Source organism: Hyalella azteca, unplaced genomic scaffold (assembly GCF_000764305.2).
Source record: "Hyalella azteca isolate HAZT.00-mixed unplaced genomic scaffold, Hazt_2.0.2 contig7796, whole genome shotgun sequence".
NCBI classification, from domain to species: Eukaryota; Metazoa; Arthropoda; class Malacostraca; order Amphipoda; family Hyalellidae; genus Hyalella; species Hyalella azteca.
The window spans coordinates 53,106-66,956 of NW_025937911.1; the positions used below are offsets into that span (position 1 = coordinate 53,106).

Here is a 13,851-nt window from a genome sequence, read left to right on the forward strand (position 1 = left end):
GCGGTGTGCACACCCCGCCTATTGATCGTCGGTCAGTACTACTCCCCCTTCACCCCTTGCACTCCCCCACTCTTCCCCTTATAGTTTCCCCTTCCCTCCCCCCGTGACTCGGACGTTCCTCAGCGCTTGCAATATTCCGAGGGGCTTCCCCCTAACAGCTTTCCCCCTCTCCCCACCATTCCCCTCATATGCTTTCCCTCTGAATGCTTGCTGCCAACTCAGTTGCTTTCCCGCTAGAAATTCCCTTTATTTCTAGAGGGTACAACGTAGGAAAGTTAACTCATGTATAGAACATATTTTTTAATAAATATTCATGTATTGTATACATAAATAAAGCATACACAATTATATAATACACAGCATCTACATTTATATATAAAGTAATATTCAGATACTATTTTAATACAAAGTCCAAGGCTTCGAAAAGCATCATATGAATTGGATTTTCCTTGATTCATACACTGTATGAAACTTATTATGCGTTAATATATATTAAAATTATATATTACAGATAATCAAGTCATATATAATTAAGGAATAAAGTAATATTTGAAAAATGAATAAAATTCTTTATTATTGTGCTATATATAATAAATGTAGCAAGTTATGCATTAATATATATTATTTGTCAAATTATATGTTAAAAATAAATTAGGTTAAATAATTTATAGAAAAAATGTATCCTAACATGTATAAAAAATGTATAAATTTCTTATTGATATAAGTTATACATTCATCATGTAATATAGTGTAACTTTAAATATCATTTAGGAGCGAGACAGCGCTGAGTATTTGCCTTAACGTTCATAAATGTCGGACTTCGGCTTCCTAATTGTAAATTATTTATTAGATTTTTTATTCATTGAGATTTATTAGCATAATTAAGAAGTAGAATGTAAGAGAAATGTCGCATTGTGTCACGTCAAGCCTATTATCTCACTGCAGTGCTACGTGCCGTTGCTCCTGCGGTGCTAGCTGCAGTGCTATAGCTGCACTGCTACATCTGCAGTGCCTATATACGTATTATGCACTGCTGCATCTGCACTGCTACAGCTGCATTGCACCATCTGCACTGTACCAGCTGCACTGCGCTATTGCACTGCTGCCCTTGCACTGCACCATCTGCAGTGCAGTGTTCACCACCACATGCTCCCCTATTAAATATCGCAGCCAAATCAGCAGCCAGTGAATTAGCATATTTAAGATGTAGAATGTAAGAGAAATGTCGCCTTGTGTCACGTCAAGCCTATTATTTAACTGCAGTGCTACGTGCAGTTGCTCCTGCGGTGCAGGTGCAGTGCTATACAGCTGCACTGCACCAGCTGCACTGCTACAGCTGCACTGCACCATCTGCACTGTACCAGCTGCACGCTGCACTGCGCTATTGCACTGCTGCCCTTGCACTGCACCATCTGCAGTGCAGTGTTCACCACCGCATGCTCCCCTATTAAATATCACAGCCAAATCAGCGCCGGCTTACCGCCGCCAGTGACACATATGGTAACGTCGAAATGTGACGCCGTTATTAGGCCGTTATTTGAGCCAATATTTACGCCAATATTTACGCCAGTAACGGAGCCAGTACGCCACCAGTTACGCTAGTTACGCAGGCCGCATTTCCGGCGTTTTTACGCCCCAGGTTGCGTTTTTTCAGCTCGTTTCCCCTGCGTTAATTTGCCTGCCGTGACCGCCTGAGGGGAGCGTATAGTAATAGGCTGAACCCTCACACACGGTACACGGTATCTTATACGCCTGACACGGTACCGTATGCGCCGGACACTGTATGGTATACGCCGGAATAGGTACCGTATGCCCGGACACGGTACCGTATACGCCAGACACGGTACCGTATACACCAGACACGGTACCGTATACGCCGAACACGGTACCGTATACGCTGGACACGGTACCGTATACGCCGGACACGGTACCGTATACGCCGGACACGGTACCGTATACGCNGTGCTGCAAGTGACAAAGAATGAAGTGCTGCAAGTGACAAGGGATGAAGTGCTGCAAATGGCAAGGGATGAAGTGCTGCAAGTGGCAAGGGATGAAGTGCTGCAAGTGACAAAGAATGAAGTGCTGCAAGTGACAAGGGATGAAGTGCTGCAAGTGGCAAGGGATGAAGTGCTGCAAGTGGCAAGGGATGAAGTGCTGCAAGTGACAAGGGATGAAGTGCTGCAAGTGACAAGGGATGAAGTGCTGCAAGTGGCAAGGGATGAAGTGCTGCAAGTGGCAAGGGATGAAGTGCTGCAAGTGACAAGGGATAAAATGCTGCAAGTGGCAAGGGATGAAGTGCTGCAAATGGCAAGGGATAAAATGCTGCAAGTGGCAAGGGATGAAGAGCTGAATTACATATTTCTGTCACCCACGCATTTTCGTGAAAATGAAATTCCTAAACCACGAAAAAAATGTATCTGAATTGATCGCCGGTTGCAAATTTTACTGCAGAGTCGCAAAAAAAATTTACGTATTCACAGCACAAAAAATGCACTAAAAATCAAATAAATGCAAAAAAGTCGATGAAGTCGGCGACGAACCCCGAAAAGAATTCCAAGGACGTGACCAAGTTTTCAAGGAGGGGTAAAACGAGGGGAAATGAGGGAAAAGAGCGGCTGACGTTAATTAAAATTGCATGAGCAAAATTTTCATCTTCAAAGAGGAATGTGTTTTATGACAATAGCTTTCCGTTTTAAATTATATTAAGTCATCAATTAAATTATTTAATATGTTTCCTCTTATATTAATTGATTATAGTGCTATTATAATTCTTCAACTGCTAAAATTCATAAAATTAAAAAGGTATTAGTATTGGGGAAGAGTATTGTCAAAAGGGTAGAGGAGAAAGAGTATTGTCAAAAGGGTAGAGGAGAAAGAGTATTGTCAGAAGGGTAGAGGGGAAAGAATATTGTCAAAAGGGTAGAGGGGAAAGAGTATTGTCAGAAGGGTAGAGGGGAAAGAGTATTGTCAGAAGGGTAGAGGGGAAAGAGTATTGTCAGAAGGGTAGAGGGTAAAGAGTGTTGTCAGAAGGGTAGAGGGGAAAGAGTATTGTCAGAAGGGTAGAGGGGAAAGAGTATTGTCAGAAGGGTAGAGGGGAAAGAGTATTGTCAGAAGGGTAGAGGGGAAAGAGTATTGTCAGAAGGGTAGAGGGGAAAGAGTATTGTCAGAAGGGTAGAGGGGAAAGAGTATTGTCAGAAGGGTAGAGGGGAAAGAGTATTGTCAGAAGGGTAGAGGGGAAAGAGTATTGTCAGAAGGGTAGAGGGGAAAGAGTATTGTCAGAAGGGTAGAGGGGAAAGAGTATTGTCAGAAGGGTAGAGGGGAAAGAGTATTGTCAGAAGGGTAGAGGGGAAAGAGTATTGTCAGAAGGGTAGAGGGGAAAGAGTATTGTCAGAAGGGTAGAGGGGAAAGAGTATTGTCAGAAGGGTAGAGGGGAAAGAGTATTGTCAGAAGGGTAGAGGGGAAAGAGTATTGTCAGAAGGGTAGAGGGGAAAGAGTATTGTCAGAAGGGTAGAGGGGAAAGAGTATTGTCAGAAGGGTAGAGGGGAAAGAGTATTGTCAGAAGGGTAGAGGGGAAAGAGTATTGTCAGAAGGGTAGAGGGGAAAGAGTATTGTCAGAAGGGTAGAGGGGAAAGAGTATTGTCAGAAGGGTAGAGGGGAAAGAGTATTGTCAGAAGGGTAGAGGGGAAAGAGTATTGTCAGAAGGGTAGAGNGGTGAGTGTGGCGGTGAGTGTGGTGGTGAGTGTGGCGGTGAGTGTGGTGGTGAGTGTGGCGGTGAGTGTGGTGGTGAGTGTGGCGGTGAGTGTGGTGGTGAGTGTGGCGGTGAGTGTGGTGGTGAGTGTGGACAATATATATAATATAATCAAATTTTCCTTGTCGTAAAATTAGAAGAAAATCTACGATTTAATGGCGGTTAATGAAATACATGAAATAATAACTTATTTCCTAATTTAGAAGTGATATTAAAATTTTGCTAATTTGTCTTCTGTCAAGATCATCAAATTAACATTACTAAACAGCTTAATTAAGACCTGAATTGCTCAATTAAAAACTGAATTAATCAATTAAGAAAAAATATTGCTTAGCTCTTCTATAATATGGCTGAACTTATTCAATATATATTAAGAACGGTCAATTAAGTTCAACATTATTTAATTAATTTTGGGATAGCTCAATAAAATATTTAAATACTTTATCAAGATTAAAATTCCAATACTCGATATAGATTAATCAATCAATAATGGTTAAAAGTATTACTTCTCAATTACCCTTCGAAAATCTTAATTTTCCAATAAATAATATTATTGGGGTTTGAATCGCAATTGATTCGCTTTAATAAAGCCTGAACATACTGAGTATAAATACGAGAATTCGAGATTCCAAAATAATAGTAATGTAGTACAATTGATTGATATTGTATAATTGTTATGCCTTATAATAACAACATAAGAATATAATATAATTTTAAAATAATAATAATATATAATAATAATAATAAATACTAATAATAATAATAATAATAAGCGTTGTTACATAATAAGAGTTATAAATTTAACATTCAGATCGTTTCTTATGTATTGTGCAATTATTATACTGGCATTACTACTATTGATTCATTCTCAATGCTCAAATATTATATAAAATATGCACATAAATATGCGTATCAACGTATGAATATCATGTAATCATGTATATGAATATCATTTAAGCATTATTAGCCCTTTAGTGTTCAATAAAGATGTAGGCAGATGTGTTGTAGGCACATGAGGAACCGAACAAAGTGAATGTAAGTTTATTTTCGAAAAAACCTTGAGTTTTCTTAATCTTCTAAGGATTTTAAGTTGCACTATCATTAAATTATTATTATTATCAATATTATTATTATTATTATTAGTAGTAGTAGTAAGTAGTAGTAGTAGTAGTAGTAGTAGTAGTAGTAGTAGTAGTAGTAGTAGTAGTAGTAGTAGTAGTAGTAGTAGTAGTAGTAGNTGGCGGCCGTAATGCGTAACTTTATGGCAGCCGTTATGCTCGGCATTATGACAGCCGTTATGCATAACATTATGGCGGCCGTAATGCGTAACTTTATGGCAGCCGTAATGAGTAACGTTATATAAGCCGTAATGCGTAACTTTATGGCAGCCGTTATGCGTAACGTTATGGCAGCCGTTAAGAGTAACGTTATGGCAGCCGTTATGAGTAACGTTATGGCAGTCGTTATGCGTAACGTTATGGCAGCCGCTTTGCGTAACGTTATGGCAGCCGTTATGAGTACCGATATGGCAGCCGTTATGAGTAACGGTATAACAGCGGTTATGTTTAACGTTACAACAGCCGATATGAGTAACGTTATGGCAGCCGTTATGTGTAACGTTACAACAGCCGATAAGCGTAACGTTATAACAGCCGTTAAGAGTAACGTTATGGCAGCCGTTAAGAGTAACGTTATGGCAGCCGTTATGAGTAACGTTATGGCAGCCGTTATGCTTAACGTTACAACAGCCGATATGCGTAATTAAGGTTATAACAACCGTTATGCGTAACGTTATGGCAGCCGTTATGCGTAAAATACGTAACTTCATGGCAGTTTTTCGTATGTTTGCCATGCGACCTACAACGTTCTTTGTGTATTGCGCTGTTTGAATATACGTAAGCAATTCAGCAATTCATACACTGAAAATAAGTTGCGAAAAAATGCGTATAGTGTGAAGATGAGTAAGCGATTCATTAGTGGCGAGATGAGTGAATTATTCACGTTAAATGATGCGTGCGACATGAAGATGAGTTATCACGCCATTCATTGGACCATCATTCACCATCATCACCATTCACCATCCTCATCATACACAATCTTCATCTTGCACAATCCTCATCATGCACAATCATCACCATCACCATCCTAATCATGCATTCAACAATCTCAACATTCATCATTCTCATCAATCACCACAACAAACCACACATCATTGTGAGTATAATTCATCCCAATAATGTGCGTATCATCAATATACTCACCGAGGCTGAGAGCAAAGAGGCTGTTATTCATGGCGAATGAATGAGATGAATACATCCGCAGCTGCGTTATTCTACAGTTGATTCATCCATGGCTGGTCCTTGACTCATGAGTAATGGTGAGTCTAGCAGGTAATTATTATAAAACACTTTCTTCTTATTGCCACTTAGATTACTTGGACGTTTGTGAGTAATTCGGATATGTGAGGTAACTGATCACAGGCTGAGGGTAATATGAGGGAGATTAGAGGGTAATTTAGTGAGGGTAACTTAATGTGTAATTTTTCGACAGTAAATTAGATAGTAACTTGATGAAATTAACTTAGAGGGTAACTTTTTGACAGTAACTTAAAAGGTAACTTGATGACAGTAACTTAGAGGGTAACTTTTCGACAGTAACATAGAGGGTAACTCGATGACAGTAACTTAGAGAGTAACTCGATGACAGTAACTTAGAGGGCAACTTTTTTACAGTAACTTAGAGAGTAACTTGATGACAGTGACCTTGAGGGTAACTTTTTGACAGTAACTTAGTGTGTAACCTGATGATGGTAACTTAGTAGGGATCTTGGTGATGACGGTAACTTTGTGGGTAATCAGATGGCGAAAACTTAGTGGAGGGTTTGATAGTAGTGGTAACTTGTTGAGTAATTTGATGATGAAATAACTGATGTTAGTGGTAACTTGGCGAGTAACTTGATGATGATATAACTGATGGTAGTGGTAACTTGTTGAGTAACTTGATGATGATATAAATGATAGTAGTGGTAACTTGGCGAGTAACTTGATGATGGTATAACTGATGGTAGTGGTAACTTGATGAGTAACTTGATGGTATAGCTGATGGTATTGGTAACTTAATTAGTGAGTAACTTGATGGTATAGCTGATGTTAGTGGTAACTTGGCGAGCAACTTGATGATGATATAACTGATGGTAGTGGTAACTTGTTGAGTAACTTGATGATGATATTAATGATAGTAGTGGTAACTTGATGAGTAACTTGATGATGAAATAACTGATGGTAGTGGTAACTTGATGAGTAACTTGATGATGATATAAATGATGGTAGTGGGAACTTTTTTGGTGAATAACTTGATGATGATATTACTGATGGTAATGGGAAAATGACAGTTTGTTGAATGATGCTGATAACTGGATGATAAAAGAAATCATGTTTATCAGAAACAATGACTTGCATGGTTCATTGTTCATTCACTGTACGCACGCCGGCCTTTATTGTACGTACACATCATTGTAGCGAAATTATTGGGAAATAGGTTAAAATAATCAGGCGTAGTTATCAAATATAATTAGCAATTTCTGTAATTTGATTAATTTCTCGTGAATCGTTGACCACTTGAATGGTTTCAAGACATTTCAATAAAATGAATGTGAATAATTTGTTAAGTTAAGATGATACGAACAATTAGTTTAGAAACTATCGTATCGATAGTTTCAAAGAACATTGATTATAAATCGATTTAGATTAAATTTTCTCACTTGACTATACTTTGCCGGATTTTATCAATTTACGTCGATAATCTGTTACCAAATAAACCAAACACTGAATTTAAATTCAATCAACCATGTTTGAAAAAGCATTCGACACAGTCAAAAATTGCCTTAATTTTAGTGAAAACTAATAAGTGCATTAGAATTCATAGTATATACGGTATTCATCGTGTATTAAATATTCATCGTGTATTAATTATTTAAGTGTAAACAGTAAGTCGTCGGATGAACGTGTGAGTAACGGTCAAACACGGCAGGTGTTAGTCATTCATTCGCCTGAAGCCGAACACATACAAATTTCAGTTGAAACAAGAAGGGGGTTAAAATTTTAAGAGCCTTGTCAGAGGTCAGTTGAGGTCGTTTGTAACAACCAATGCTTGTTTAATTAATGTTTAGAATAAGATACACTGCAATTTTTGTCACATAAATGAAAATTAAATCAATCACAAACACGATTTCCAGTAAATAAGTGGCAATTTTCCCAACCCAGTCACATTAAATTATAAACAATCCTTTCTCCTTAACTCACACCGCTCACTGAACGCAACAAAACAAAAAGCCATAAGAAATTTTATCCACGAGAAAGTTACGTCACTCGTAAGTGAGTAAGGCTCAAGCAAAGGCTTGAGTCACACACAAGCTATCTTCCACGCGACGCACCAAGCACAACATTAACCCTTTCGCAGGCGCCTTGGTTGTTCTCAAGCACTCTTCCTCCACTCATTAAAGGGCGGTGCAAGGGGCAACGCTGCCTTCCCATTGGTCCTTTCAAAATCCACGTCACCGAAGTGGAAGCATTACGTCATAATGAGTGGGAGGGGCAGTCTCGAACGCTACGCGCTGATTGGTCGACCTGAGCCGTGACGTCACGTAGTGGAAACTTTAAAGGCGGGGTTAGGATTTTTAAGGATTCCAGCAGCGCGCTGATTGGCTGCAACATATCTGACGTTGTGGTTTTGAATGGTGACGTAATGAGTGGATAAAGGCGGGACTTGACGAGCGTTTGCATGAATGATTGGCGGTGTAAAGGATGACGTTGCGGGGCCGAAGTGCAACTGCCAACCACGCCTAATTAAAGTGACGTCATGACCGCACTGCACGCGCGCTGACCTTCCGGCGGCGGCGGTAACGACTTACGCAAGCCAATACGATGCGGCGGCGACCGTACGATGTCGTAACATTGTGAACGTGACCATATAAAGTCATATCTGTACGACAGTGACGATACAAATTCGTACATTGAAGATAGTGAATGTTCATCATACAAGTTACGATCAACCTAGCGCTAGGATAAAGATTACTAAGAACTGTTATTATTGGAAGAAAAGCCAGTTCATAAATATAACTTGCAACCAGAAATCCTGCCGTCTCCGGTATTCAGTAATCTCGTTACCACGATTACCGGTAATTATATAACCACTTTAAGCAGGCTTCTTTCAAACCCATGACTAAGATATATATTGAGGTCCCAAACAACACACATTTTCAAACGCACATGAAATATTAATTCGGTTTATTGAATGAAATTTCAAATTAATAATTTGAACCATACAGAAAGTATTAATTCTCCCTCATCCCCCTCATAAAATACAATGTCAGGTCCCGGTTTCCCGACACGTTATATATACTGAATACGCGCTTAATATTAACCCTTATATATAGCAGCAACATGCGTACAAAACAAATAAATACAAGAATATATACAGACAAAAACAAACACTTAAAACACTGAGAATAAATATCATCAACAAAACACATTAAACGCACAATCGCTCACACAAATACGTAAATAATATCGTCAAGAAAAAGAAAAACACACCCAAACTAGCGCACGAACATTAAGATCAGAAATAAATAATACATTATGAATGAAATATACACGCTTTCACTCGCTGTCATGTCATGCGTACAGATTGTGATCACTATCACCGCACGCACGCGTATAATGATCACTATCATCCTATAGGGGCATTCAAATCGTCTTAATTTTTTATTAAATTTTAAGAATTTTTTTTCTGTCGCACAAAATAATACGAAAATGAACGTTAAAAAATCCACGGCAAACGCAAGCCAAACTTCACTCCACGCCGCAGAGTCGCGATTTCCGGCGTAAAAATTAAACATTGAGTAGCACCGTGCGTATCTTTACGAACGTGTGCGTATCGTTCCGAACGTGTGCGTATTGGAACACAGCTAGTTAAGCGTACGGAGACGCACGCATATATGTATTTGATTATAGGTATGCGCATTTATATACTGGGACGCGCATCATGCGTATTGGGATGCGCATCATGCGTATTGGCAGGCGCATCATGCGTACTGAGTATATGCGTCTACCATCTTTAAAAGCCTGTGTTTTTTAATTGCAAGCTTTTTACTTAGATGTGACCAAGTTGAAAATAGAGCGACCGAGTTGAAATTAGAGCGACCGAGTTGAAATTAGAGCGACTGAGTTCAAAAATTGAGCGACTGAGTTCAAAAATTGAGCGACTGATGTGAAATTAGAGCGACTGAGTTGAAATTAGAGCGGTTGAGTTGAAATTAAAGCGACTGAGTTGAAATTTGAGCGACTGTGTCGAAATTTGAGTGACTGAATTGAAATTAGAACGACTGAGTTGAAATTTGAGCGACTGAGATGAAATTAAAGCGAGTTATGTAAAATTAGAACGAACGAGTTGAAATAAAAGCGAATGAGGTGAAATTAGAGTGACAAAGTCGAGGTGAAGTGATGGGCAGTGGGAGGGACAGGGGGAGACTATAGGGAGAATTTGATGAAGAAAATGAGGTTGAAGCGACGTTTAATTAACGTTTATTCAACAGACCAACGTTAAAGTTATCGTTTATTCAACGTCTTTTGGGGAGGGAGAATAGGGGTTTTAAGTGGAGTGAGGGGGAGTGAAGTGAGTGGGGAGAGTGGGGAGGACTGCCTGGGAGTGGAGGGGAGTGAGGAGAAGGGAATGGGAGGGAAGCAGAGGGAGTGGGAGTGATCGGTTATGTCAGAGATTGTGAGGGAGTGGGGAGGATTGATTGGAGCGAGAGTGATGGTATGAGGGAGAGTGAGTGGGATTGAGAGGACGTGAGGGAGAGTGAGTGGGTTTGAAGGAGTGGGAGAGGGAGTGAAGGAGTGGGAGTGAAGGAGTGGGAGTGGGAGTGAAAGAGTGGGAGTGGGAGTGAAGGAGTGGGAGTGGGAGTGAAGGAGTGGGATCGAGTGAAGGAGTGGGAGTGAAGGAGTGGGAGTGAAAGAGTGGGAGTGAAGGAGTGGGAGTGCAGGAGTGGGAGTGAANTACTGTATGTGCGCATGAAATTCCAAAGTACGCTTGAACCGTAAACGCGTGACCCATGTACGCATGACTAACGCACGCATGGCTTACGTACACACGCATGACTCACGTACGCATGACCCATGTGCGCATGACTTACGCACGCATGACTCACGTACGCATGACCCATGTACGCATGACTAACGCACGCATGACGTACGCATGACTTTCGCACGCGTGACCCATGTACGCATGACCCATGTGCGCATGACCCATGTACGTATAACTCAATCTTCCCACTGATGGTACCACTGTCGAAATTGTCCACTGGTCTGTCATTTTTCCTTTACGTGACGTCATACAAAAATCTAAACATTGTAACTTGAATATCAAAGCTATATGAATCATACAATTGCAAATCACTATTTAATGATAGAGTCAAGCTTCCTCCAGGATTATAAAGGATATTTATGCAGCTTAACAGCAGTTTAGTAAAACCTACCGACAAGAATCCTAAAAATCTACAAGAGAATCCTACCGACAAGATTGGAATAATTCCGAATAATTATTCAGTCAATAAATTACATCCTTGCCACTGGTATTAACGCTATTAGATCTTATATACTCCAATTAATAGCAATTAAATTACTTTTACGAGATTGAATGGTTATAATATGATAGTTGAATTTCTGAACAAAGTTACTCACTGTGTCCGTTGTAGGGAGAGGCGCCGCTTGACATGTAGTAGGATTTGCCAGAGCCTGGATCCACAATCTCCTTCCGTGCCGCTGCTGTACGGATGTGAGGAGTCAGCAGAGTTGGAGATCTACCAGTTTGTCCAAAAATTGGAGAAACTTTGTTAGGATGAGTAGGTGTCATGGTAGGGGACACGCTGGGAACCATCGTTGGTGCCGTGGTTGTAGACCAAGTTGAAGTAACGGTTGGGGCGAGGTTAACTTGCATTGTAGGTGGTACCCTAGGTTGAACCACGTTCGGCATCACCGCAGTTGTCTTACTAGAACCCTGTATGATGGTATGATGAAACTGTTGATGGTGAACCTGGTGGGGTTGTTGTTTGGTTGATGGGGATAGGAGCTTCTGTCGTAGTTGGGAATGTTGGGGCGAAAAAGATGGGTGACGTAAAGGTATCGGCTGCTGAGGAGAGAGGGCATGACGAAGTTGGGATTGATTCTGATCTCTAAACTTTGTTTCCTGCGAGTGTTGTGGCTGAGAAGCGGGACCATGTTGATGTTGCTGGTGCTGAAGATGGTACGCGTGTTGGCTAGGAGGCCGCATTTTCAGCTTGGCTGAACCTGTCGAAGTGGTAGCCTCTTCAATCAACGCCGGGTCGAAGGTTTTTAAACGCTTACAATCAACCACTCTTACCTGATGTGACCGGATCACGGAATCATTCGACGAAGGACTTTGGGAAGTTTGCACGCTGTTGTTTTCATTTGCGTTTAGAATTGAAAAAGTACGTATTTTGATCGGAGATGCGTTGGTAGTCTGTGATGGAATGTCAGCGCTAAGGGTAGGCGTTGGTGTTCGACTATCTTTTCTGGGTGAACCTGTGACCAGAACCGACGATGGCGCTGACGAGGAACGCATGGTCGCGACGGTAGTGTCTCGTCTCAGAGAACTGTCGTAATGAACCTGCATGAAGGTAGGGGGTTTAGGGGCAGGAGGAATGACACTCCCTCGGGATATCGCAGGATTTGAAGTCTTGGGAATGCAACCTGAAACTGAACCACTTGCAGAAGCGACCAAAGTTTGATCAACTGGGGCTGGAGCCCCAGCAAGAGAAGGGGAAGAAGATGAGGAAGAAGAGGGCTGATGTAGAGATGCTGGTGATAGTGACAGCGTGGATGAGGAGCCAGGCGAAGGACTTGAAGGATAAGAAGATAAAGATGTCGATGTCAAAGATGACTTCGCATTACCTCCTTTTGATGATATTCCACTCGTGGTTGAGGTAGAAGGCTTGGATGATGCTTCAGACATTTCTTCTTCAGTGGCTTCAGGCTCCACACTGTCGTTATAATCCATCTTTTCGGATTCTGAAGGTGATTCCTTGCCTACATCCTCAAAGGTTTCATGCATAACGATTTTCCTCTGATTTGGTGCACAAGTGGTCTCTTCTTTGACGTCTTCAGCAGATTTAGATTCCAAAGCTGGTTTTTCTGCTGTACCATCTGAAGCTGTTGAAGTGTCAACCGAAGAAACGTTGTCTTCTGAAGTGGCTGATGCTGAAGCTTCTGAAGCTTGCCCTTCAGAAGGGGTAGAGACGACTTCATGATCAGCAGTTCCTTCTTCAGCTGATAGTGAAGGAGTGGTTGATCTTTCTTCTGGATCCTGAGGATCAGACGTGTTAGATCTGTTGTATGTTTTGGCTTTGTATAGAGCCATCTAGGGAAATGCAGTGTTAAGTCCGAGATTGGGCACAATCATCCTTGTTGCAATCTTTGCTGGATTGTTTTGCTGCAATTACTTGTTTTTATCCAATAACTTCAGCTCTAGGTTTGACGCTAGTTGCTCTAGAACTAGCGCTCTTCTCTATGACAACTAGTTAACGGTTGAAGGCTTTCCTTCTCCCTATGAAGTCTAGTTTACTATATTACTAGGCAAGGTAAAGGCACTCTGCGAGAGAAATTTTACTATTAAAAACGGGAAACTTATGTTTTTGTAGCATAACTAGTTGAACGAGGACTAAAAATTGGCTATACGAATATTGACTTATGGCTAAAATTTATTCTAGAATGTAACATAATGTTTCCAGAGTTCTTATTTCTTATTTTTAGTTCTTAGTTCTTATTTCTTAGTTCTTATTTCTTGTTCTTCTCATTCTAGAATTTTTTTAAAGTTTCTAGAATAAATTAGATGGATTTTATCCGAATAGTGATGCATTTCTTGAGCTTATGTGGGTCATCTTGACCCAGTTTTCACCGACTATAAGGCATATTAGTGCTACGTTAACAAAGTGTGCCAGCCCTCGGACAAGATGACGTATTAAATTCTCTGAGTAGAGATTTAGGGTCGAAGTTTTTTGCTGAGTCATGGCCGAGCGTTCAGCG

The 13,851-nt window shown here is 40.6% G+C and overlaps 1 protein-coding gene across 2 annotated transcripts in view; it reads right to left on the reverse strand.

Moving 5' to 3' along the window:
- Positions 1 to 13,410, reverse strand: part of LOC125178199 — a 28,280-nt gene extending 14,870 nt beyond the window's left edge. For both annotated transcript variants that reach the window (XM_047881388.1, XM_047881387.1), the window contains exon 1: positions 11,491 to 13,410. In XM_047881388.1, coding sequence (XP_047737344.1) covers positions 11,491 to 13,186 — 1,696 coding nt within the window. In that variant the 5' untranslated portion in view covers positions 13,187 to 13,410. The remainder of the gene's footprint in view (positions 1 to 11,490) is intronic.
- Between the last annotated feature and the right edge of the window lie 441 nt (positions 13,411 to 13,851).